Here is a 26,742-nt window from a genome sequence, read left to right as displayed (position 1 = left end):
ATATTCGATCAGGATGGGGAGGAAGATTTTTATTTAGATTTAGACACAGATTTAGTGCTGGGGGGTGGGGAACTGTCATTACTATAATGGGAACAAAAAAGTTGATAGTAGCACCCCCTTACCAGTAACTAATGCTAAATGTAGTATTTATGGAGAATGGACAAATTGTAATGTTCCAGATATACAAAGTTTATTTGTGTAGGCCATTTGTATAAGGTAGGCAGCAACCACCTTTGTGTACAGACACTTGTTTGCTGGTGCACTTGGGATTTAACTCTAACCCTGGTCACTTTCATTTCCTGTTGGGACAGATAAAAATCTTTAGATTCATGTGGCTTTCTTTTTCTTATGTAACAATGGTACAGGAGCTTTCAGAGTAAAAGACAGATACCACATCTTCTTTCACAGAGGCCCAGTTAATGCATCATCTTCCCACAGGACAAACTGGTTTGTGTGAGAGCTGCAAGATGCAGTACTGCTCTGCATCCATTGTTACACCACAGTGCTGCCTTAAGGCCTTGCTGCAGCTGGAAAGCTGCTCTGCTTTGTTCAGCTCAGAAGAGCTTTACTGTCGAGTTTAATGGTTAAAAAGGTATTTATTGACTCCAATATTAAGTAGTTCAAGCCCTATTGCTGTATCAGTGACTAATGGCCACAGGACCCCGTCATGCCTTGATAGTATAGTATATGACAGAAAGATACTACTATTATCTGTAAAAGCTGTCAGGGATTGAGTACCTCAAGTTTCAGCTTTTTGAATGGTTACAAACCTTATTCATTCTTTCTTTTCAAGATCCAGGTTGTTGCCTTAAACAAAACAAGATATTGGTAAGGTTTAATGGAAATAAACATTATAAATAAGAGTAAATAAAATGTGCAGTCTTCAGTCAAAAAAATCTTCCAATTTGAGTTTAAAAAAAACACATACCAGAACAGAGTTACTTTCCAGAATAAATCGTTCAACTGTGGTAACTTAAGCAAATTCCAGTAACTCAGTAGACAAATTCCTACTAAATTCAGTGTGCTTCAGTATATTTTCCTGCCTGTGACCGTGTCATGTCTTTCCTTTTATTAACACCTTTCTGAATATATAACTCCATAAATCCATTTTGATATTATTTATATTTGTGGCCTTCCCACTCAGACTTGCATAAAAATTACAAAATGCTCATTTCTGTTTGTATGTTTCCACAGTTGTATATTTACTTATCAGCAAGTTATTGAATTGTCTCTTGCAGAGAAGAAGCAAGGGTCTTCTCTGAGGTTCTCCTGAGTTTGGTGCTGAATGGAATTTCTGTCATGAAGTCGTTAAGATAAAGGTGTTGAGTACATTGTATGTTGGCTTGTAGCCTTACAATTTAGGCCTACACATAAAGCACTTTGGCAGAGTTAGATTTTTAACTATTTCTCTTTCCTCCAGCTTCTTCAGAGCTCTCTGCATTAAGATTGCCTTACAAGCGAATGTTATTTAGTTCAGGCTTTCTCTTCTCCCCTGAGCAGGGAATGCCTCCTGTGGCGTGAGGACCTGTCCCCAGACAGTGCCCAGCTCCCTCTCCTCACATTAGTGCCTGGGCCATTTCCTTCCAGTCTTGCTCGAGTATCTGTGCAGCATAAAGGAGATGGACTCTCACAGAAATTATGTTGTTCAGGAGAACTATAGTTTTGTCCCAGCCAAGAGCAATGATGTCTCTCTGGCAAGGAGCAAAGGCTGATCTGGTTAGCAGGGATTGTACCTGTTAAGTCCTGCTGAGAGATGGGTTCTTTGAAGGAGGGACTCTTCACCCATCTGTTCTGACTTCATAAACATGTCCGGTGTCTTCTTGTCGCTTGATTCAGATAATCAGCAAGTAGTAAATTATTTAAAACTTCATCTCTGAGGCTTAGGAGAGGAGATCAACAGTGCAGCATTAAATGTTCCCCTCATCCAAAGGCCATTTGTTTTAGCTACTTACTGAAAAGGTCGAAGGATTGAAATGATGTTGGGACCATTCTGCTTTCCACGTGTCCTGTCTAAAGACTGAAGGACCACTAGGAGTATATCTCGTGCAAGCTGCATTTGTGAAATAGCATCACCTTGGTCTTGGTAATACAGTGCCATAGAGGTTCTGCATATCCTGCACTGCATAAAACATCTGTTAAATTTGCAGGCTGACCATGGAAATCAAATTAGTTCCTTCTTACACCAAGCCCTACAAATAGGCTTTCTTGGTGAAGAGGATTGGAGGTTGTGACAAGTTCTTGGTGGTGACTGATATATTATGTCTTGTGAAAATTTTAGCATTTAATCTTTATGTTATTTAAAATTTAATCATGATTTTTTGCATTACTGCTTAAATAAGAGCTCTGTTATGATATTATTTAGAGCTACTAAAAGCCTTCGCAGGGCTCAATAACGTCATAATTTAATATATAAAGCCATTAAAGGGTTAAAATGAATTTTATGAAAAGAGATTATAGGATCTTTATCACATGTTGTTTATCTGATCAACAGTTAACAATTTAAGACAGCATTATTCTAGTAGAAAGAAGATTTGTTTCAGACACTGACATAAACATCCCCTCATAATAGTGGCTTTTCATTTACTGCATTGCAATGTACCATAAGCTTAAAGGCACAACAGCTCCTTTGTGTGTCTCAATAATGCTTGTCCAGAGTGATGTCAGTCAATTTTTGACCTATACAGTCTGATGTTATTCTCAACAATCATATAATAGATTTTTTTTTCCTTTAATGAGTAAAGAGTATGCCAATAAAATACTCGAAAATTATCATATTCCTTTATGGTGTCTTCCTCTGGAAGAACAAGGTAAATTGCCCAGATGGACATTTCTGGAGAGTCATTAGGATCTTTCATCTGGCTTCAAATGGCTTTTGCCATTTCCTTGGATTTTTTTTTCCATGTCATTTGATAGTTAGAGGACCACTTCTCTGGTGATGACTTTGCAAATGCTTTTGTAACTTCCTGTTCCAGTGGGATAAATGAATGTTAACAGCTACACAGCACTTTCTAATAGAGGTTGAAAAAAATGTATACATGAAGTGGCATTGTGGTAAGAGCGAATTCTGAGTTCAGGCTCTGTTAATGGCACTTTGTAGTCCCATAGAATAGCACCCAAAAAGCAGGTGAAGGGTCTGCCCCTTTGTGCTCCCCGGAAACTGCTCCTCCAATGTGGCAGAAATGCTATGTGACGGGCTGGGGCTGATCAAGGTGCACATGATGCCACGGGTGTGGGGGCTAGCCCTCCCACCGCACACCGTTGCGGAGCCAGTGCTGCCTCGACCCCGCGGGCTCCCCGTGGGCACAAGGTGGCAGAAGGGTTTGGAATTGGATGGTCCTTAAGGTCCCTTCCAACCCGAACTGGTCTGTGCTTCTATGATGCTATGAAATCAGCTCCCTGGAGGAAAAACTTCTTCCTGATCCCCACTTAATGCAGCAGAGCTCTGAACAGCGTGTAACTTTGCTTTGGTGAAGTTTAGGGATGATGGATGGTGGCTATAGGAAGATTCGCACCATCTGTCAGTGATACCCTACCCATGTACTCTATACCAGCGTGTAGCCCTCAAACAAGTAAAAGTTTTTAGTTTACTCTCCAACCTCACTAAAAGGTTTTCTCTTACAAAGTCTGGTAGAGATTATGGTACCATTGCTGATAGTTACATTAAATTCCTGTCTTCTAGCAAGCCTTTTATGTGGCATTCAGATTACCTTGCTTTCATAGAGACAGTAAAGAAATGCACATACTGGATTAACCTTATGGAAATCTCTGTGTTTCTGTAATGCTGTTTCTAGATTACTTTTATTCATACGATACTAACATTTTCCTGAAAATTTAAACAGTTTAATTTTTTAATGCATTTTCAGCTGAACACAGTGTAGCTGTAGTACTGTCATTAAGCTTGAGAAGCACAAACATAACCTGGATAGATTTGTTCTTTCATATGAATACTGTATTTCCTCCTCACTGTTTTTTTTTTGTTGTGGTGGTTTTTTTTTTGAGTCATGCAATCCCTGTGGCATTGCCCTTAGCTCCCCTTAGAGGCACATCTCCAGACTGTAGCTGCCATTGCTATTCTTTCTGTGCCCTTCAATGTGAACCATACAAGTATCACAAAAGATAGCATTATGCAACCCAATCTTCACTAGCGTTTGGAGTAGTCAAGTATGTGCTAAATGTTTAAGAGTGACAACAACTGAACTTAAGCAAGCCAAAGGTCGAGAGTATACAAGAAATTTGAATTAGAAATTGCCAAGGTGAGATGGAAATTTGTGGTTTTTTTTCTTTCTGTTTAGTGGATATTTTACATCATATAAAACGAATACCAGATAATTGCCAATCTGGTGTCTTGTATTGATTTAATTCAATAAGCAGCTCCACCTCCACCTTTTGCATGCACTTACCTTAAAATACATGCATTATGAAGACAGTGATTCAAAGTCTTTAGCAAATCAATATCAAGACAGGATTCTGTTCTTCAAATATTGACAGCAGAGTAACTCTAAGAAACAATGACAAACAATAAAAGCAGGGATAGATAAAATAAAGGCTGTAGTTCTATTGTAGTTAAGCTCTGCAGAAGTCCCAAACAGTTGTCTGGTATTGTGTATTGTATGTGCTTTAGCAAATAGTTTGAGTTGACCACTTGCTGTCAGAATTTCTGGCTGAAAACCTGTGACAATTGAAATGAAAGGCTATTTTTCCCAATGATTTTTATACAGTTGGCTGTTTTGCTTGATTTTTTTGCCAATAACTTGCACAGTAGTTTTTTCAACTATTAATGTTCACTGAAGATACAGAAGGGTATGCGTAGGCTGCTACCATTAACTTTGTTCTTGCCTTTGATAATTTCCTCAGAAGTAAAATAAAATTTGCACTGAAACCTGTAATATTACAGTATTTAAACTGAGCAATTCTGTGTGCTAATTTATTGTGGTTTAGTAATGGTAATTTTAAAATCCATGAACACTGGCAGTTGAATTTCCTGCACATTGAGTATCATTCCAAGAATTTATAGATGTCTTTTATGGAGTAAAACATGTTACAGTTAGTTCAAAAAGTACTGGTTGCTTAGTTGATACAATTCTGAAATCAAATTATTACATATAGTTCAGTACTACAATGCACAAGTATGTATAGTGTTAACATTCATCAAGAAAAAAATATTTTTAAATGCCATTCAAAACCCTGATCTGTTTTGATTTTCTCTCTCTGAAATATCTGAAGACAGGTCCAAAAGCCTAGAATAATGTATAATGAATATCCTCTATGTAAATATGAGAATTTTTCACTAGGTGTTGGAGTCTTATCAAGTATAACACTTTCAAATATTATCTCCTTGTAAATAACATTGAATAAAACAGCAAGATTTATTTTTAATTGTCTTTGGTTTTGTAGTTTTAACAGGCGCTGAATTTCATGCAGATTATCAGTGTTGGACACAAGTGAAATGTTTGAGAGTTCTGTTTACATCTAACAGTGAAAAATTCAGAGTTGATGTTTTCCTTGGATGTGCTGAAAATCTCTTTCACTTGACATGTTTCTGTATAATTTAAAGGAAGAAAGCTTTGCGCCTCCTGTGCCCTGGGTGGTGTGTGCTTACCATTAAATCAGTAAGTGGGAGTTGGGTGGCTCACTGTCTTCTGCTCTTTGTTCACCTTCACCATGGCTGTGACAGAAGCACTTTCAGAGCACACAGGTGTGGCCACAGCATGTTGGCTGAAGCAAAGCTTTTGTGAGATTTAGAGAGGTGCCTGAACAGGTTGTAGACGGGAGACGGTCATCCAGCAGAAAAAAAGTGGGTTTGATCAGTAGGGCATTGGGTTCCTCCTATATTATCACTCCTGCAATTTTGTTGTGCTTCATTATTCTTTCCTTTAGTTGGGAGGGCTATTAGCTATGTGCATGACTTTTAGGCATTTACATCAGGATCAGTAATTCACTATATCTAACCAGATTCCATTTAGAAAGAAGAACAAAAAGCAATTTAAGTCTTTTATTACGTATGCTTGAACAAACTGAAAATGGTGTTTCAGAAATACCAGACATGTTCTGTATGTATTTCTGGTCAATGCACTAGAAGAAACAGTTGAATACACTCAGCGCATGAAGATTATGAAGCATATAGTAGTCTTACTAATAAGCGAAGATGATTTTAACTAGAAGGACTGGACAATTTTAATTGTCCAACTTTAGCCTACAGTCTTTAATGTTGATTGAGAAGAAATTGGAGTACCTGGGACACTGCAGAATGCTAAGAGAAGGACAGATTTGTACCTGTGGTTAAGGGTACAAGACAAAAGGAGGGAGCACCGAGCAAGCCCCTCATTAACTGAAAGCTGATTAGCAAGACATTCATTTCAGACAAACTAAAAGAAAAGTTGCTAGTGATAAAAGAATTGAAAGATATAGTGAAGTCAGATAAGGAGTCTGACAAAGAAAGTTTGTAATGAGATTAACAGCTTGGGTGTAAATGATAACCAAGTAATCATATGGCAAAATAAGTTCATCGAAAACATTGTTTAACTTTTTGGCTGTGTTTGCATGTATAGAAGCTTTGGGGAGTCAATAGTCATAAGGACATTAGGTCTTACTGAAGGCAAACGGGTCAAACTCAGCTCCCATGATAATGCCATGGCATATGTCATTAATTCATCTTTGGATATATTTAAAAAAAAAAAAATTAACACCAACTGTGAAGTTGATTTTACATGTGGATGCAAAGCTATTACAATGAATTACATCAAGTATCTTCGCTCTGTGTATTTAAAAAGCATGATTTGGCATGGGAGGAGAGTGAGGGGCTCTGCATTTTTTTAAAGACCCTAGGCCAGGTCTGGATGCCAGAGAGGAATTATTTTCACGGGTAGCATCAGGTTTGCTGTACCTAGCTTCCTTAGACAACCATTAAACCTACCTTTAACTGCCCTGGCTGATAGTCAGAGAGGGTTTCCGAGGAGTTTGTAGTTAGAACACTGGTCTCCACAGTCTGCTCTGTTTACAACAATGATCCTAATCCTATACCAGATAATATTTGGGAAGTGGTAGCAGAAAATTTCAAATTAAAAATCATGCATGAGGAATCAGCCACATAAGTGATCAATGAGAAGTTCCTTTCTTGGAATGGTTGAGGAATTGGTGGATGCTCGATGTCTTATCAAGAGCTAATGTCTTTCTGAAGATTTGTTGTAGTCAAAGAGATGCTATTTGCTTCAGTTCAGGAAGAACTTGGTGCAGCATAATGATCTGTTCTTTCTATGATTCGACAAGAGAAATGCATGGTCATTTTTGGCTTGAGATTTGACTGATAATTTTTTCAAACTTGCTAAGCAGATTTAGAGACCTTCTGTCTCAAATATTCTTTTAATTGAAATTATTTCTACAGATTTCCGTGTTGGTGAAGTAAGATACCATTTCTTTATTTCTTTATCATCTGTATTTCATTGATGCTAAAAATTAACAAGTTAAATCTGCACCTGACCTCATACAGATGATGAAACATTTCTTTTAGTTATCCACTATATTTTTGATGCAGACAACTAATAGGTAAAATCTATGCAAATGTGCAGAGTTCAAGTGAGGGCTATCCTAAACAGGACTTAAGCTATGCACCCGCTTTTGTGCCAATTTTTTCAGTTTTTTTTTTTCTCCTGTAATGAATACATGTATTTTGTGCATTGGAGCATGGCACAGGCCCTTTTGGATGGCAGACTCTTCAAGAAAGAGGAAGAGAGTTTTAATCACAAAAGCAGAAACTTCAGTCAGACAAGTGACTCTACACTTTGTTTCATTTGTAAATGGTGCATATTGGCTTTTGTGAAACAGAACCCTGGTCCGATTCAGGACAGCGCTTCATAGATTCTTTACGTGGTTTTTTTTGAGTGTGAAATAGTGCACATGAAAAGAGAAGGAGATTGAACATAATTTGTTCCAAGAGGTATTCTAAGATTTTTTCCAATCAAGATTCTTTCAGCATATTCCTCTTTGTTGAGCTATAAGCAGCTTTTGAATTAATAGCATTAGCCTATATTACAGGACTTCACTGGGTGTTCCCAGCTAAAGTGATTAGTTACAAGAAACTAAAAATGCATGCATTGTAACCTTTTAATGAATATGGGAGACTTGTAAACTAAGATGAGATTTGAGCTATTTCAAAATGAGCTGTAGAGTTCACTGAGAAAAAGAAAAATGCATCATTGAAATTCATGGTACCACTTTGGTTTTCTTTGCTGAGATTTATCATTGAAAGCCATATTGCTTTCCTTTTGCCTTTATTTAAAGCTCTTCAATACATTGTTTTTAAGGTCCATTTCTTTTACAAGCTTTTCCTTTCAGCTTGCTCAGGGTATCAGGACCTACGAACATCTGTTTGTGGCTAAAATCAGCCAGGACCTGGACTGTATCCTGCCTCCCTACTCCCTTTTGTTTCCAAAGGCTATTGTTTCCGATTTCATGCTATCAGAGGGGCTGCATGTTTTCCTGTGTGAAGTTGTCAGACAGATAAAAGCACAGGAGCAGGGTCACATTTCGAGGGATGGGCATGAAAAATTGGTAAAATGTATCTTGAAGGCCACCCACAAGACTTGCTTGAAGAAATTCAGAAAGAGGGAGCAGAATTATAATTTTAAAATTGTGTAAATTCTGAAGTGGATGAAATAGTGGTGAAAAAAGTGTTTAACTGGCAGAGATCTCCTAGTCAGATTTATGCTTAGTTGACTTAGTCTTCTTGAGAGTCACCAGTTGGACTTCCTTAGAAAGAAAATACCATCATCTTCATTATAGTGCTTGTCTTTTCAGTATGGGAATGAAATGCCAGAAGATGAAAAACAAGTGTGTTACACCTATCAGTCATCATTGCACACTGGGGAAAATAGAAACATCAGTAAAGGTAGGCCTTTACTTTGGACCTGCCTGTCCAAAATTACCAGTATGGTACCAGACCTGTGAAGGTAAAATAAGGATGATAATGATGGATGGACAAATACGAACAGTGAGCTTAATTAACTTAATGGAATACGTTGTCAGGGAAGAGAACACGGTACTAGGCTAGTAACTGTGGCTGTGGTTTACAGTGCTATAAACCATGATTAGCCAAAACATGCTTATCCTTTTGTCTCATATGAAATCCAGAAGTGACATCCTAGTTTTAAAGGATGGAAAATTAATTCTGCTGCTGTCAGGAGCTACGCAGTTATGGATACAGCTGATTTAGACAGTTCAACAGAGCATCCTCTCAGAACTGTGTATTAACACAATGGTAAGTTTATGTGTATTTCTCTGAAAGTACTAAAAAGTATCGTATGATCTTAACTGTTTTCGTTTAGATATTGACTAGATAAACATGAAGAAAATGGTTTTAGTAGTACTGTTTTAGGTCAGTGATTCAATAAGATGTTTTATTTTAGCTAATGACAATTTTGTTAAGGAGCGTGACAAGAAAAAAAAATAGATATGTCAGTTGTAATTTTTTCCACAGGCAATTGGATAGATAAGGGATATCAAGCAAGACATCATCTTACTGCCATAAGGCTTCCAGTTTAGTAAATAATGTACAGTATGCAAGTTGGTGTAATACTGGAATTTTAAGGGATTTTTTTTCTATAGCTTTCATCAAAGGTAAAGTCTATTATTTTTCTTAAATGCAGAAATGATTTGCAATTTGATATAAGAAACTAAATATATATTTTGATTTTTGTTGAATTTAACAACATTCTTGGCTATGGAAATTCAGAGAAAGTGGTAATACACAAGTTTTTTGCACTTCTTTAATATGTCAGAAGACAACCGAATATATTTTAAAATTACTGTAACTGCTGAATCTATATCCTTTGAGGTAATATTTTTAGAGATAAATCTGTTTATAAATAGAAAAAGAAGAAAGCAACGGCTTAAGAAAACTCTGCAAAGTGTTTAAGGGTTCTGTAGGTGCACTTAATGAAGAAGCACCGAGTGGGTATTTTTAAATGCGATATCACTTGTTAGCATTCATATTTAGAGCTTGTGGTAGCTTCCAGTGACCTCGGTCACATTTTGGGTCCCAGGGCAGAAGCCACATCTGAGGCAGCGTTTCTTACCCAGGCGTGCCCCTTAGTACTGAGCGCACCTTCCCCGCAGGACTGCGGGATCAGCATCCTCCCTGTGAGGTTTCTGTTGAACTTAACAGGGGCTGCCGTGAGGGTCGTGCAAGACCCATTCCAATTTGATGTGTGCCTGTGTACACGTATGTAAGGTAGGCAGCAGAGTATGCACGTCCTCAGGCTGGCCAGCACATGTGAGGAGGCAGATGTGCAAAAAGTCACACAAGCACAATTTCAGTTTTGGAGGGGAAAACCACTATACATTTATCTATTTGCCACCATGCTGACAAACATACTGTCATATCTCGTGTTGCCTCAAGGATTTTGGAGAGGAACTTTAACTTCTTTGGTGAATATTGCTGATAACATCCCTTTCTGGTCTTACAGGTATACCTTCTTGTTGAAATCATAGCCTTTTTATACCAGCAGTTTTCTCTGGCATACCTGTCTGATTTTGGGTGGGTGAAAGAATTTACTTTGTCTCAAAAGGGAGAAGAGTAAAGGCTAGAGTAAAAATTAATAGCACATCTTAAAATCCATCACAATATCTCCCTTTTTTCTGACTAAAAGTGAGAGAAAAAGGCCTCTCTAGAGGAAATAAAGAAGAAGTTATTACAGCTTTCACTTTTTGTGGAGTATGAAAAAGCTTTCTGTATGTTAAACAGTCTTGTGGACATCTGGCATGATTGGTTTTAATCTGCTGACTAAAAAGTCAGGATTAAATCTTGCTTTACACCTCTTTGTATTGCAGTCAGTAAAGTGACAGAGCTGCTCTGAAACAATGGCTCTACTTATTCCACCCAATATGCCATGTGGTAGATCACCCCCTTTTTCAGCACCACTTCTCTGAAAAGACAATGAAGCATCTGGTGGGGTTTTCCTGTGTCCAAGATATTTTTTGTCAGTAATTTCACTCAGCCGGTCTGCTTAGTTCTCCCTTGGTGCTACTTTTTGAGACAGGGTTTGCCAAGCCCAGTGGCAAGAGGTCAGGAGGCCAAAGTGATGAATTTTTATGTGCCTGTTTCTTGTGTTTCTGCTCAGTCATGATTCTTTGCGCGCTGTACTGCCTCTGAAAGGGAGCCACAGTGAGCAATTTGTCCTCCTGGGCTGGAGAGAATGGGGAGGCAGATGAGTTAAAATAGCATGTATGACTTCGGACAGAGACACACACAAATGTTGTCTTATGGCAGAACAGAATACTCCTGTCACTATTCAGCACGAGAGGTGCTTGGGAGATTTGTAGCCTGCTGGCTTTCCATCAAGTGACAAATGAATTTAACAGCACTTAAAGATACAGCGAAAAGAATGGCACTTCACTAACTAGTCCACAGCTGTTAGCTTTAAAATTATGTTGCATTAACACTTGTGAACTTGTGTTATTCCATCTCTCTCCATAATTGGGACTTCTGTATATTTCTCAGCATATTTGAATCCTGGTTTGCTTTAAGAAGAAAAAAAATCTGTGTTTCAGAATTTCGTAAAATATGCTTTCCGGTTGTATGCCCAGTCAGGCCCCCATCCCCTCCAGATGGATCATTGATCCACACGAACAGGAGGACTGTGGAAGCTGCATTTCTGGCAGTGCTTTCTGTTCTCTCAGTGGTGCTGCGCAACACCCAGTGGTGTCGAATGAGCCAGGGATCTGCATTTGTTGCTGCATTAAATCCCTCTGGATCCCCAGCCAGTGGTGTGAATATGCTCTTCCTCCAAACCCTCCTCCTTCTCTGACCAGCAGTGTCACTCTAGTTGGTCAAGGGCTGCATTCAATTTGTTCTTGGTCAGCAACTGAGTTTTGAACCCATTCAGTGAGGGTGGTGTCCTTGAGAAAATTTTGAATATCACTGCGATGCACAAACCCTTCATTCTTATACCACTGAAGCCTCACTGAAGTGGATGCAAAGCTACGCTGCAGTGTGAAGAGGGACACCCTATTTCCTGCTCTCCACATTGTCTGCTTTATCCCACGACCGTTCTTTATATGTTGCCCATCCTTCTATTGCGTGCAGTATGTATGTCATACACATACTGACTCTGCCAATACATCTTAACCTTTTATGAGCGAAAACATGGCAAACCTTGGGTCCGTACCTTGCACAGTATTTTACCAAAATTTCCTTCATTTGTTTTATCCAAAAGTCATTTATTTTAATGTGTGAATAAGATCTTCTGGAAATAGGGGTACTTTGTGATGTCTGAGTCTTGCTGATGACAAATAAACTTGCTGTTGGGCAGTGTGGCTCCCCAAGGACCTGCCGCAGCCCTGGCTTCTCCGCATCTTCAGAGCCCAGGTGCTGCCGCAGCCAACTGCTTGCAGGCTGCGTGACAGTCATGATGGGAGAGGAGGACAATTCAGCAATCCCTTGCCATCATTCTTAGAGCTATTTGAACGTAAAAATGGCTGGAAAGAATTATTTGAACTTACAGGCTGTTGTATTTGTATTCCATTTTCAAAAGCGAATAAAGGAGCAAATGGTGTGGAACCAGACAGGGAGCACAACCAACGAGAAGCCAATGAGATATGGCAGGGTGAAAAGAATCAAGTCAGGGAGGCTAAACAAAAAGAGAAAGGTGAAAAGTACAGTAAGGAAGTAGTGCATGTGCCACATCAGCAAGGCGTCACCTGATCAGCCAAGTTTTGTCTCACTTATAACGCTGTGCAGCACATCACAGTTATTAACACAGTGGATTTCAGTTTGCATTTGGAAAACATGTTCAGGTCAAAAAAAATGGATGCAGTGAACTGGGCATGATTTTTGTGTTGCGCTTGCTGTACAATAAACTCAAAGGAAGGGTGTTCTTTTCCCATAGAGAGGAAACAGCAGGGGAGCATGAACATGTCTCCTACTTCACAGTGTGTGCTCGTGGTCATTTGATGAGGTGGAGGATGGATTTCCGTCTCACATTTGCGCTTAGCCTTAGCAAGAGCACAGCCCTGAGGTGCTGACAGCCTGAGATGCACGCTCCTGCCTCATGCTGTCACTTTCATTCTCCAGGTCTCAAATTCCCTCTTCGTTTAAGGGACTGGTTATTTTTGCTGTCATGCATTATAGGAAAGAAAAAAAAAAGGCTTCATACTTCTCTACATTTACCACTTTGTGATTAAAAATACCTTTTGTCTGGCTAATGGCATATAGATTTTAGGTAGTTTTGTAGTTTGATTTCAGAGTCACCCAACACTTCATGTTTTAAAAGTCAGCTCCAATTCTCATTTCTGAGGATAAGCTCAATAGAAGTCAAATGCAAAAATGCTGTTGAACAGTATACTCCATAGATTACATAGATGATACCCTCCGTGTAAGTCTACTTTTTTGGAAGCCAAAGGTTCACATTCTTCAGAAGCTAAGTGTAGATCTTGAGCTGTGTCGCACCATTGATTTTGTACAAAATGCCCTGTATATTTAAAGGGCAAATTTATTCCAGAATTTGCTTTTTTTGGCAGTGCTTGTTTGTGGAACAGAATACTGCATGGGAGTGTTTCTGAGACACACTGCTCATTCCAAATGAGATAACGTGGAAGCAGTCTCCTGTGCAGAGCACTGTGCAGCAGCTGTGGTCTGGCAGTACACGCTCTCGTCTGTCCCCAGCAGGCTGTAACAGTAAGCGTACTCTCCGGAAGGGTTAGGAAGAATAAAGCTGGCAGTCTCCAGTTATTTGGAACCCTTCAATGTCCAGGTTTTCAGAAAGTGAGTCAAGAAGCACCAAAGAATTTTGCTAGATGTTGGCTTAAATTTTTGCTACTTCATGTTATTGCTCTGGGATTTAATTTCGTAAGGCTGTAAGAAGCCATTAAATATGGAAGTAGCAGAAACAATAACACCATCAGCACAAACAGTGGCAAATGTTACCACTCAAAACAAAGGCAATTGCAAGGCACAGAGGAGCAGATGGGGTTCACTGGCTATTTCGATCCTAAAATGAAAAGAAATAGAAAGCTCTTATTCTGAAAGTTAGATAAAAGCAAGCTTAGCTATAAGGAGAGAGGCTGTCTCTTATTTCATTTCTCCTGAACTCAAGGGAAGGGGCGGGTTTACATTTCTCTGCAGAAACAGATTTACAGTAGAGATCCTGTGTGCTTCATCTAAGTCTTTGCTTAACAGAAACAATGTGTACAGTCCTCTGCTTAGTCAGTTGGAGTAAAAAAAGAGTAAGCACTGTGAGGGTGTCCAACAAGTAATGTTTCAAGCGGGTATTCCTGCTTGACCAGAGCAGGAAAAAGTAATGGGAGAAAAGTAATAGAAGAATGTGTGAATAATTCCCAAGAGGTTCACAGACCATGGGACAAGACAACATATTTTCAGAAGATTTCCATAGGAACAATTGACTGTTCCAGTTCCTGTAGTTATGGAAAAGTGAATCATTGTCTTTGAAAACTCCCCCATGACCCTACTCAACATCAAGTAATGATGCTAAATAACTACGAAGATGGACAGAGGAGGGAAGAGATATTTCTAGCAGACTGCTTCAAAGTTCCAGATTTTCTGGTATTAAAGGGTTTATACAGATTTAATGGAAGTCCTGAATGAATTTGTAACTTACTATCTTTTATTGTCTGTGTCAGGAAGTGAATTTAAACTGAGAGCTTAAATAGCAAGGAAGAATAGGGTTGGTGGGGACAGACGACACAGGATCCTTCACCTGAAAACTTCGTCTTTGTTTGCAGAGTACCTTTTGTGTTCGTGACTCATGCAGGTGACAAAGAACTCAGGGCAAATTATGAACCAATGTGTAGGTGCTCAGCTGAACTCAAACTTGGAGATCACAGTCAGGAAAATAAGAGAATCCAAAAAGATAGAACCTGACCAGATGGAATCAGGTAGAGAAAACTAGAAGCTAATTACCATGCAGGTGAATACATGTGATGGAAAAGAAGTTCTATCCTGATTTTTGCATTTCTAGAGATACACCTGACTGAAAAACCAAAAGAAAAAGAAATAAAAAGAAAAAAGAAAAGGAAAAAGAAAAACAATAAATAAATAAAAGGTTTATTTAACACCAGTATTGAAAAAAATAGTTACAAAATGGGGGATGACTGTTACATTTGCAAAACCGTTCAGGACAGAGCACCACAAAGAGTATAACGAAGGTCTCTTTTCCAGTTTGAAAAAATTGAGTGGTAGAAGATGCCACAGGGAAAAAATCAAGAGTGTGAGAAACTATTATTTCTTAATCTTTCTCTTTGGACATAAGTAGGTGAGCAAGTAGTAATCAAGGTCCTGTATTTGAAAAAATATATATATTAAATCGGCATGTACAAAATAACAGCTGGCTGAATAAACTACTTAATTTCAGACTAAAGCAATGTTTAGGATAGTTCCATAGCCAAAAATTAGGTAAATCAGATTTAAAATCAAAGGTTTATAAATTAAGCACAGTGTCTAAGTGGCTGAGTTGGATTATGCTGAGTATCTAATAAACAGGCTGAATTTTATTACTGCTAAACGTGTAACAAATGCCAAAAGGGATTTCTTTCAAGTGCCATCAGAAGCATACATTCCAAGGAACAAGATGCTAGTAGGCAGCCCTTACCAGCAATCTAGCAGTCTTGTCTCCAGGGACAGAGCTGTACTAGCATATTCTTTCCAAGAAAGTAAGGTTCGGCCTTTGACGCTTTCTTCAGGATCTGTAATCTCAGAAAATCTTAGCAGCATAGGCTTTTGAGCTTAATTCAGATTCTTTTCTGATGAAGAGAATTAAAAAGAGAGGTGTCGTTGCAACCTGCTGTTGGCACGGAGGAGAGCTGCAGGGGCAGATCTGACGCCTCGGGGGACCGGCAGTCCCAGCTCCCCGCTCGCTCCCACACCGTCCCGCAGCAGCCCAGGGCCGTTTGGGGCTGTCAGTGGGCAGCAGAGTGCTGCTGGGACCCTGCCCCGCTGCCTCCCATGCAAATGTAGATATAAGTTTTACCCTCTACTGCCAAAGATAAGTCCGTAAGAGCCGGGTATTGTTTTCATGAGTAATAAAGCAGGCAATGGCAAGAGCGCGTCACCCTGCAGAGCAGGCAGTTACATCTAAAGCTGGACAGAGGTTGTGCATTAAACCGAGATGTCTCAGTCTGCTCAGCGTGGTGGTACCTTAAAAACAAATGGAAATGGTTTTGCATTGCTTAGTGTTACACTTTGATAACATTGTCATGAATGATCTAAGGTTTTGGACAAGAAAATGCATTTAATAATGAACTTCAGACAGCTAATTTGAAACTGAGCCCAAGGAAATGCAAGTTGTTCCCAGCAGGGATCATTTGTTTTAGGGACGGAGGAGAACTTTGGAAGCATGAAGGTAAGGTCTTAGTGCTGAGAATCTTTTGTCACAGACACTACCCAAAGAGGTATTCAAAACCAAAATACCCCTGTGCAAATCAACATAGGGGTCCTACAGTGGAGACCAGAGTCCTACGGTAGGTCTTGAGCAGCTTCTGGGCCAAGCTTTCACAGGTGGTAGAATTGGGGCTGCTGTAAATTGCCGTTGAAGTTAGAACAGTCCTGAAACAAGTACAAGCAGCAGTGTGGTGAAATTTGCATTGACTTACCATCAGAGGATGAATTGTATACATGCTACATAAGAAACATACCAAGGAAAGATGGGAGTGCTGCAGCAAGCCTTTGTTCTCCATCCCACCCAGCCCTCCACCATGCCTGCTCCCCTGGACATGAGCTCCCTCCTCTTCGAATATTCAAAAAGAATGTAATTTTTCATATCGATACTTAATGTCACATCTCATTAACACTTTTTCATATTTCTTCTTCATTCAACTGATGTTTATCTCACTGCTGAGTTAAATTCCTGCTCCTGGAAGCTTATCAGTATAAAGAGCACAGATACTTCAAGACATTATTGCTATCTCTATATAGTTAACGTTAACACAAGTTAAACTATAATCGAAGGGATATTTTTTTCATGTTTAAAAAAAAAAGTGTCTCTCCTTTCAGGTGGGTTTTTATCACCTTACACTGGGGAAATTAGCTCTATGATTTTCCTAACTACTTGAAGAAGCTGTGTGGGTGAATACCACTGCACAGTTGTGAAAAATCAGCTAAAATGAGTGTGCATTTCAATGGCAGTTTAAAAAATATGGTGTTAGTTGTCCTGTAGCTAAATGCACGTCTTTTACTGACTCAGTTACATCTAACTTCATTTTCTCACTTGCAAATTTTATTTCTCTTACACCATGTGATTTGGTGAATTTAATATTTGTACACTCCTAATACCCAGAAAAATATATCAACCCCTTCTAAAGTGAGGAGGAGCCCAAACAAGACAGATGTTCCTGTTATTCCCAAAGTAGCAAGTCTTTTACCTCGCTAATTGTTTCAAATACAATTTGCATCCAGTTAATAATAAAAAAGCATTTGATTATCCTAATTTAATAAGTGTCAGGTTGATTTTGGTTTTTGAGCAGCATTTCAGAGGAAGTATTTCACTTTCATAATTAGATGGTACATGTTCCTCTGTCTTTTCCATCTTGCCAGAATGCACAGAGTATCTAACTGGAATAAAATTAAATATCTTAAATTTAATTGATTTGGTTGCTCACGTGTTCAAGACTTTGCTTGAACCGGCTTATTTTAGCAGTCTTCAGACTCTCTCATGTTCATTTTAGCAAGAAATACTTCTGCTCCAATCCATGTGGGTTACTAGAAATTGCAATTGCAATCAATGCTGAACTTTGTCATCATAAAGTAACAATGAATATATTATTTTCTTTTTGTTTAGATTTCAAAGTAATAATAAGTTGTAAAAAGATTTTTCAAATCACTGGGAAAAATAATACACATCTCTAGATTCAATAGACAGAGGCAACTGTAAAGTTTTAATCACTGTGTTCTTGGATGTGCTATTTTTTTCAAAACAATTTTGTTGACGTAATTGCAAGCATGCAATAGTTCAGCTCACACATGAAGAGGTGGACTCAAGTCTAAAGAATGCTCAGAAAGTGGATGTGCAGGATGAAAAAGCTGCAATTTTCAACAGAGCACTACTAACAGTAAACAGTAGCGTAGTTCACAGCAGTTCAGAGTGTCTCCATACACATGCAATATAAAATGCAATTATATAATACACAATGTATTACATAATATTGTATGTATACGTAATACAATTTTGTTTTAATATCTTTACCCCTTCTAAATATAAGTATGCAGAAATACAGTCTAAAACATTTTAATGTGTATGTAGTGGAGCAGATCTGTTTTGAAGGCTGCATTTATACTGTAAATTAGAGGGCTTTCAATATCTAAAGACTGCAGAGTTTAGAAGAAATTCTAGATTTGTCACTGTCAATATTAAATACTATCTACATAATACTACATTTTTATTATGTTCCAAGGCAATTATCAGAAAAGTTATTCCTATGTTTTACAATTCACTACACATAAATTATTGTAAAGCATTATTAAAAAGATACTATGAAGCATCTGCCTGCATAGACAGTACATGTGAAAACTGTAGTAAGACATGTCTGTGTTTGCTAAGCAAAGGCCGAATGCTGAATTCTCTCTGAGCTCTGAATTCAGTTCTGCTGCAAAGGTTTTAGCCAAATTTTGTTTCAAAAAAAAAATTGTAAAAAAAAGATAACTTGGGTAGAAGAGTTTTGACATCTAATTCCCATATTCTAACTTTGCAAAAGAGTACTTTTGAGGGAGTACCTAAAAAGAAACAGTGTGTTTTCATAGCATTTTAATTTTCTTTACCAGCAACAAAAAATCCCTTCATAAGTAGACTTGTCTAAAAAGGCACATGTTCCCGAAAGTTTTCTGCTTGGGTGACTACGACTTTGTAGAAATTGAAAGGAGGAGGAAAAAAGGAATGCTCCAGCTTGTATAAGAAATGAACCTTTGCCCAATCACTTTTTGTCTGTGAATAAGGTAACTTTTTGTGCGTGTGAAATTTGAAAGCAATAAGGTATGTGGGTCCTTTCTCTTTATTGGTTCTCAAGAGTCGATCGCGTTGTGTTTTTTTTTTTTTTCTTTTAGAGTAGGCCTGAAGTTGTGAGATAAAGCAGCTCAGGAAAAAAAAATGTTCTCAAGCAGATGCCTTTAAGAGACAGAAATCATGAATTTCTTGAATTGCAACCACTCCGGGGGTGGCTACAATGACTTTTTGACAGTGACAGTAACTCTGCCTTGTCTTTTCGAGCCCTTCTTTGGCCCATTCACTCTGGAAAGCTGCTTAAGCGCACTTAAGCGCATTAGCATTTGGATGCTAGGGGACCGTATTGACCCTCATTTGGAAAGTTTAAATGAGTGAAAGATGGAGCGATTTGTTAGGGCTTTAGAAACCAGCTTTAGAGAGCGGCGAGTTTTCCGCTTTGGTTTGTTCGGGTGCTTGTTCTAATCTGGTGCGCTTTTTAAAGGCGACCAGACTGATTTGTGACACATGAGCCCAAAGCGCTATTTTTTGGGGTTTGACCCGATTAGCTAATCTGTGCTTTGAATTTCAATAGCGGTATCGGAGGGAGTGCACATTGGGAATGGCTCGCTCGTGGATTACCTCATCGGGAATTGCCTGCGGACGCAGATGGCAAAACGATAATTACGTGTAGAAACAGACAAAACGCGTCCAAAGCTAAACTGGAGATGAGAGAGAGAAGTGATGAGGTCTGTCCTCGAAGCAAGGAACAGCAGCAGCGTGCTCCCCAGCAGCTTGGTGTGCCTCTCCGCTGCCATCCCAGCCGCAGCGGGTCAAGCGAGCTCCTGCCAGCACCTTCACTCTCTCCTCCAATGCCGTTTGGAAAACACCTCAAAATTCTGCTACGCAGATGAAGCTTTCAAAGGGCAGCCCACATCTGTGTTCATGTGACCGACAACTTGTCCTCCAGTGAAAGCTGTGACTCCACAGGCACCTGTGGCCCTCTTTGGGCCTTGGTTGTGCCAGGTTTTTTAGGATAAAACTCGGAGGTAGATGTTCGTAATCTGTAGACGTGGTGCTGCTTATTTGGGGAAGAAACGATCAAGAAAAGTCTGTCAGGCAAGGGTATAATCTCTTCAGTAAAATAGGGATTCGGCACCTGTTCAGTTCATAGACATGAAGAAAAAGATGAGATTTGTATTTCGCTTTTACGGAATCACACTCGAGTTATTATCCTTTAAAAATGGAATTGCTCGGTTTTTCACTTTTTGTTTGTACTGTGGCAACACACAGAGCCCTTTATCAAGGGTCATTTTAATGCCTTTTTGTCAAATTGAAAGAAAAAGTTTTTGGACAGATAATTCCCACTCTAGCACTGATAACCTCAGCTGAGTTTTGGATTATTTGGAAGCAGGTGGACTTTTTTTTAAATACGTGCTTGGCATCTCCTTCAAAAGAAATTCAGAATGGGGAAATGAGAAGTAAGCTGTAGTTTCATGATATTGTGTCTGAGGGATACTGCGCTTCTAATAATGAATCCCAATATATGTTGTTATATTTTTGAAGGAAAGAAGCCTGTGGTCAGATGTGAAATTGCCCATTACCAAAGAAAATACTTATTTTATAAGGGAATAATATCATGCAAAATGACAAACTGTTTTCTGGCCATTAAGAAAGAGAAGAGAACACGCAGAGCAGGGAAATCACCTCTTTCCCCATTCTTAACTGAATTCTTTTCCTTGAACAAGCTCTTTATTCAGATGGATATTCTTTACCAAACCTTATCCAAGGCTGTGCACAGATGCTATCCGCCATAGGTAGCTAGACTAAATCAAGGAAAACTGAACAGCTTCCCATGTATGAGAGCCCATCTTGGCCATTTTCTCTCTGCCTTGGAGTAATAATAAGCTTTCCACAACGCCCCTTTCGGCCTTTTGCTTTGTGGCTTCCAGCAGCCCAGGCAGATGGGTTGGAGCAGCATCAAACACCGTCCAGTAGGTTTGCCCATGTTGGATAACTGCAGGGCACTTTGTGAAGCCTGCTACCCCACAGTGGAGACGTAGTCTGTCTGCATTATAAGCATTTATCATAGTTAAAGTTAGCTAAAAGTACAGGTTCGGTGTATCTAAAGTATGATTTTAGGTTAAATACATGCTTAACGGCTTCAGACTTTAACCTTTTACAATGTAGCAGAGCAAGCCCTTTAAACAACAAGTTCTGTATTCCTCTCTAGGTCAGCCTTCCTTACTGTTAAAACTGGACCACAACTAGGCTAATATCTAATGAATCAAGGCCTGACTCTTCCTTTGAAATTCATACCTTGAGCCCAATGAAGTATTGATTTATAATACATTTTAGACACCCAATCATCAAAATATCTAGAGATGTGATGTTGTCTTTTATTTAAAAGAATGGTGTATGAGCAATTTGCTATCATGAATTAACTTTGAAACTTAATGTCGGATCATTAAGTATTGCTGGGATTTTCAAATTATACATGGGGCATTAATTCACAAGGCAGAAGTTTTGGCAAATGAGTTAAGCTGCAAGACTCTAGTGCCAAAGTACTTATCAGCGTTTTAAAATGTGGTACATAAATAAGTAGTGCTGTGGAGTCATTAGCTGTAGGAAGTGGCTTTTGTGAATGTTTACAGTAATGTGTGATACAGTGTCAGACCTATGAAAGAACCTGTGTGCATGGCAATAAGTTAAATGAATATTTGCTTTATTTGATTGATACTTTCTTAATATTGTCTGTTTCTCTCCAAACAGTAATTTAGTGTATTATTTTAAATCCATCATGAGAGGAAATCACTTAAATAAGCAATGCTTCGTATTTTGACCTACAGCAAATCATACTTTCAGATGTCATTGGATCAGCACTTGAAGACACAAAGATTGATCAAGTTCTATAAAATGTGGTCTCATCTTTTGTTTAAACGTGTTTCCTTTTCTCCCTTTGTGTTTTTTATTAGACACTATGTGCGAAGGCTACAATGCAGACTATCCGGGCAGCTGACACAAATGAAGTAGTCAAGCTAATATTTCGTGAATCTGATAATGACAGAAAGGTAAACAACTTAATGCCCTCTGTACCCCCTGTGTAAATACAAACTCTGTTTAATGTTCACTTTCTTTTCTACAAAGAATGAATATAGTTGTTTCAAACTGATAATTTAAAGGGAGGGGTGGGATATAGATTGTCACACCTAATGCGCAGTTAATTGGATTTTTCTAACTGATTGCCAGTCAACCAAATGGCCAAGCTGACAAGGAGCTTTAGACACCTAGAGACATGTAGTTTTAAAGGTTTGCATGTATCTAAAAGGGTTGCTTCCAACAGCAGTGTATTAGATACCTGAATCCCAGAGCTTTGCTAACCTTTCTCCTCTATTTTTTTAGGTTATGCTACAATTAGAAAAGAAGCTTTTTGACTATTTTAATCAAGATGTTTTTAGAGATAACAATGGCACTGCGGTAAGTTCGTTACTAAACACTGTTGAAGGAATAAGTTGGAAACTCATATAAATTGTGTTTTTATCAGCCCTCTATCCTTATCAGTCCTCCTGTCTACAGAAAGAAAGGCTAATTCATCCAAGATGGTAACTGCTCCAACTTTCCTCCTTAATTAGCCAGTTATTTTGATTGCAGCTTCTTAATATCTTCATAACTTACCTTCTTTTTCATAGAAAAAATGTAAATGAAATGTGACCTTGTCCTCTCTGTCCTCTGTTTCCCATTTCTTCAAGCACACTTTCTTTACTTGTTCTTTTCTGTGCACTTCCTAATAACTTTAAAAAAAAGCCTTTAATGCAAAACTGCTCTGAAAATATCTGTGTCTTCTGAGTGTACAAAGAATAATAGAAACGTGTGAATAAATAAAATAGAAAGGTCAAACCCTGCAGCAGGCTAGCACTGTTTGGGCAGTCATATACAGTTTCATAAGCAGAGAAAGCAGACAGGGACCACTAGCCTTTTGATTTGTAATGAGGACTATATTTTTTATGTGGAGAATGACTTTATATCTTCTTTAAAGTTATTTTATTTCAAAATATAGCCACTTCATTTTGGAAAATCTCTGTATCATTGCTTGGAGTTTTCTCAATTTCATTAAAGTTGCCTAGGAGTTTTGTATCTAAAAGAAAAACATGAAGCACCCATAATGATAAATGCAAAAAAAAAAAAAAAAAAAGTTAAGCACAGCGGATAGATACCTAGTGCATATGGGAGCCTTACTGAAGATTTCATTGACCTGACCCTCTGCTTATGGAAATTGGTCCAACTTCACTGACATCAGAACTAAGCTCCTTGTTTCAGATACAGGTCTGTCTACGTATGCATAAACTAAAAGCATTCACATGTTGAATATTCTGAGCTATACAAGTAGGGCAGGCTATGCCAGACAAACAAAACCTTTAGAAAACTGTGTGTTCTATGGAAACTGTTTGTCAACACAAAAACTGTGTGTTGTGCAGGCTGACAAGCTAGCGCAGTTTTCACATCTTTCCACATGGCACCTGAATTTTATCTTCTTTCCTCACACCCAGAATAAAGAAGACATGGGATTGAGCTTCTGTGTCTCAGCTTCTTGGAGAGTCCTCCAACTCTAGTTTTTGCTGTAGTCTGTACCAATTTCACAGTGTGCCTGCTCACAAAGTGTATTGCTACTTATTGCATAGGGAGGGAATGTATACTGGACCCATGGCTCTCCTATCTCTGTCTTCTTCTCTTCTACCTACAGCATGTTCTCTTGCTGTTCATAGACAGCCAGGTTGTTTGGAGAGCTGTCTGCAAGGATCCAGGGCAAGAAGGATAACCAAAGCCCCTTTACTCACCCTCTCTGTTTATAAGTTAACTCACACCTAGAAGGTTAATTCCATCAGAGAATCTGAGATCTCACTCATTTCTGAAGTCAGGAAAGTTGGATGAGTCAGATTCATGAGGAAAGTGAAGATGTTTCTTGTTTAAGCGTTTGTTGATGTCCATCCCATTCACTGGGACTGCTTTTCCTACTTAAAGCACATCTTTCATATGTGGCATATACCCACCACAAGAAATATCTGTGAGGCAAGGTATCTTAAAAACACAGTTACTGTGAGATAAGGTTTTGTTTGTTTGTTTGTTTGTTTGTTTTTAATTTAGAAGGTGAAAAAATCCTTGGGAAATACGTAGCAATTGTTTTTTCATTGATGTTTTTCAGTTTGGGGGATACTTAATACAGAGTAATAACACTAATCCCAATTCCAGTTTCTATAGGTAAATCATACGATTTTCCTCTACATCTATTGCTATTATATTTTAGCTTTTTTTGAAACAACTCAAATATTTGTCATGTTGATTTTTTTCCCCAATACATTATTGAAGCTGAGCAAAGCTATTCTTTTTGCTGCCATTTACCACATCCCTAGTGGTACTTCAGATGACTGCTGGTTGGCTTTACATATGTGGACACAGTGTGCAAAAGCACGGGCAGATTCCCACTTAAGCACATTCCATCTCAAAATCAGCAGTCATTTCATTCATGCATCAAGAAGCAGGAAATCTTCCAGATCAAACATGGAAGGAAAAGATAAACGATATAATGAGCCATTGGAGATAATCTAATCTTCATGGTCTAGTTAAACACGCAGCACCGTGATCACTAAAAACAAACTACCTATCTAAAAGGATAAATGTCTCTGTGCCGAATTCAACCCAAAAAATCCATCGCATCCTTCATCAACCGCCGGTCTTGTACCAGCCTGACAGAAATTTAATTCAAGCTGGCTCCTGAAAATAATTATTGTATTTTAAGAGTAGTAATCATTGGTCGGGACATGATTGAATGTGTCCATGCCTATTGACTTTTTCTATGATTTATAGCTTTGTTTAGTCGATATTCCCATCGAAATTGTATAATTAATTATAAGTGGGACTGTCAGGTCTGCAGGATGGAGTGCCCTGATGAGTATTTGGGAAGATTAAATTTTCCTTAGCTGTACCAATGCAAGGCTTGGGAATTTTCACAGCACTATGGCTGTTGGATAAAGATGTTTTCTGTGTGTTTAGCAACTGCTTTAGCTCAAAATCCATTGATTTTTCGAGTGTTTTTTTTTTTTTATCAGTGTGATGTCTCTTCAGTAACAGTGGAATGTGTACTGATGTGACAAGACCTGACAAATATTTATTATCAACAGGCTACTTTATCATTGTCCATACACAGTTATTCCTTCTTTTTTACATTGTAATCAACAAAAAGAATCTTATAGATATAAGATATATTTATAGAAATAAGTATTTTTATGAAAAATCTGATGTAGATACAAATTATCTCTTTAACAGAAATTCAGTTTGAAACTCATGCAGTCATCTGTCAGGTCTAATTTTTCCAGACTTATATGTAGCTTATTCCAAATTTATCTTAGCAATTATCTGTATTTATCACCTTGAAGTGCAATAACAATTCTGTATCATTTTATTTCAAGAAATGAACACCCAGATTTATTAAACTGTTTAGGGACAGAAAAAAGAGAAAAGCTATTTGAAAGGAGCTGTAACATAATGCAGAACCATCTTGATACTTAATTTGTATGTTCAGAATTGTACATCAAGGTCGTAGTACCTCAGATGAACCAGGGCATAACTCTAGTAACTACTACAGAACTACCATGTCTAGATGCTATGGAGAAGGGAGTTACAGAATGGCAATCGAAATGCAAAAAGTGGGACGAAAGGAGGTACAACATCCAGCGTTTCACCTTAGTGTCACAACAATTACAGTTGAAGGAGTTGCTTTTGAGTTAAAAAAAGCTTAACACCTGTGACTTTGACAGTAGCATACAGCCAAGCTGTGCTGTACAGCACTGTTTGTGTTCTGCTCCGAAGACTTTCCTGTGAATGGTGGGCAAAGAAATGAGGCATCTCTAATCTGAGCTGCACCCTTCAAGAGGCGGAAGTCTCCGGCTGGTAACTCTGACCACATCCTAGCGACACCTCTTCTGTGCCCCTGTTCCTCACCCACCCAAAGAGCATGAGGGGCTCGCGCACAAGGGAGAATGTGGGGGATGCCTAAGCCTTCTGCACAGGCATCCTGAGTGGATCTGCAGTGCTGTCCACTATCCCTGACCTTACACACTCACCAATATGTCATTCACACAAAACTTGGACGTATCTTTGGATTTGCCAGCTCTCAATTGAGTAAAATTATCATGCCAGCGGTTTCAGGAGAGTAGCATTGTGCAGGGAGTTCGTGAATAAATCTACACTTTTACAGCATTTTTTTCAAATTCCTTAATCATTTGTGATGAATCGGGGTATAACTGCTTTTTGGTTGGTTTGTTTGTTTTTTTTTTCAAAAAAAATCATCTTCTATTTGGGAGTTCAGCCTTAATTTTAAAATACTCAAAAGAAAAAGAAGGCAGAGATAATAATTTAATGAAAAATAGTGATCATGTTATTGATCTATGCAAAAGAAGCACGAGTTAAATGCTATTTCTTCAGTAGTCAGATAAATAAATACATAAGAAGACCTTAAAAACTCTTCATGACTACAGAAGAATGATTAAATCATTAGGAATCATTTTATAATCTTTAACCACAGTCAGAAATGAGAAATGGGTCATACATTCATGTATTTCATATTAAACATATTAAGGAATCAATCCAGATGGAAACTAATGTATTGTCCTTAAGATTTTGACCATTACTGTGTAATGAAAGTAGTCCGTGAATTAATTTTCTTAAGAGTTAGACGTGATGTTATTTCCACTAAAATCATAATCTGTTTTGTCCGTTGATGTTCATGGAAACTGGTGACTAATTATGTATCTGCTTGCGCTGCCTTCCC

At 38.4% G+C, this 26,742-nt stretch overlaps 1 protein-coding gene across 3 annotated transcripts in view; it reads left to right on the top strand.

The window, feature by feature from the left end:
• Positions 1-26,742, top strand: part of INPP5A (inositol polyphosphate-5-phosphatase A) — a 253,101-nt gene that overhangs the window by 190,058 nt on the left and 36,301 nt on the right. For all 3 annotated transcript variants that reach the window (XM_067000742.1, XM_067000743.1, XM_067000744.1), the window contains exons 10-11: positions 21,893-21,988; positions 22,320-22,394. In XM_067000742.1, the coding sequence (XP_066856843.1) occupies positions 21,893-21,988; positions 22,320-22,394 (171 nt within the window). The remainder of the gene's footprint in view (positions 1-21,892; positions 21,989-22,319; positions 22,395-26,742) is intronic.

The sequence above is a fragment of the Anser cygnoides genome, chromosome 7 (assembly GCF_040182565.1).
Source record: "Anser cygnoides isolate HZ-2024a breed goose chromosome 7, Taihu_goose_T2T_genome, whole genome shotgun sequence".
In the NCBI taxonomy this organism is placed as follows: Eukaryota; Metazoa; Chordata; class Aves; order Anseriformes; family Anatidae; genus Anser; species Anser cygnoides.
The sequence above is the reverse complement of the archived record's forward strand: the minus strand, read 5'-3'. Positions and strand labels throughout refer to the sequence as shown.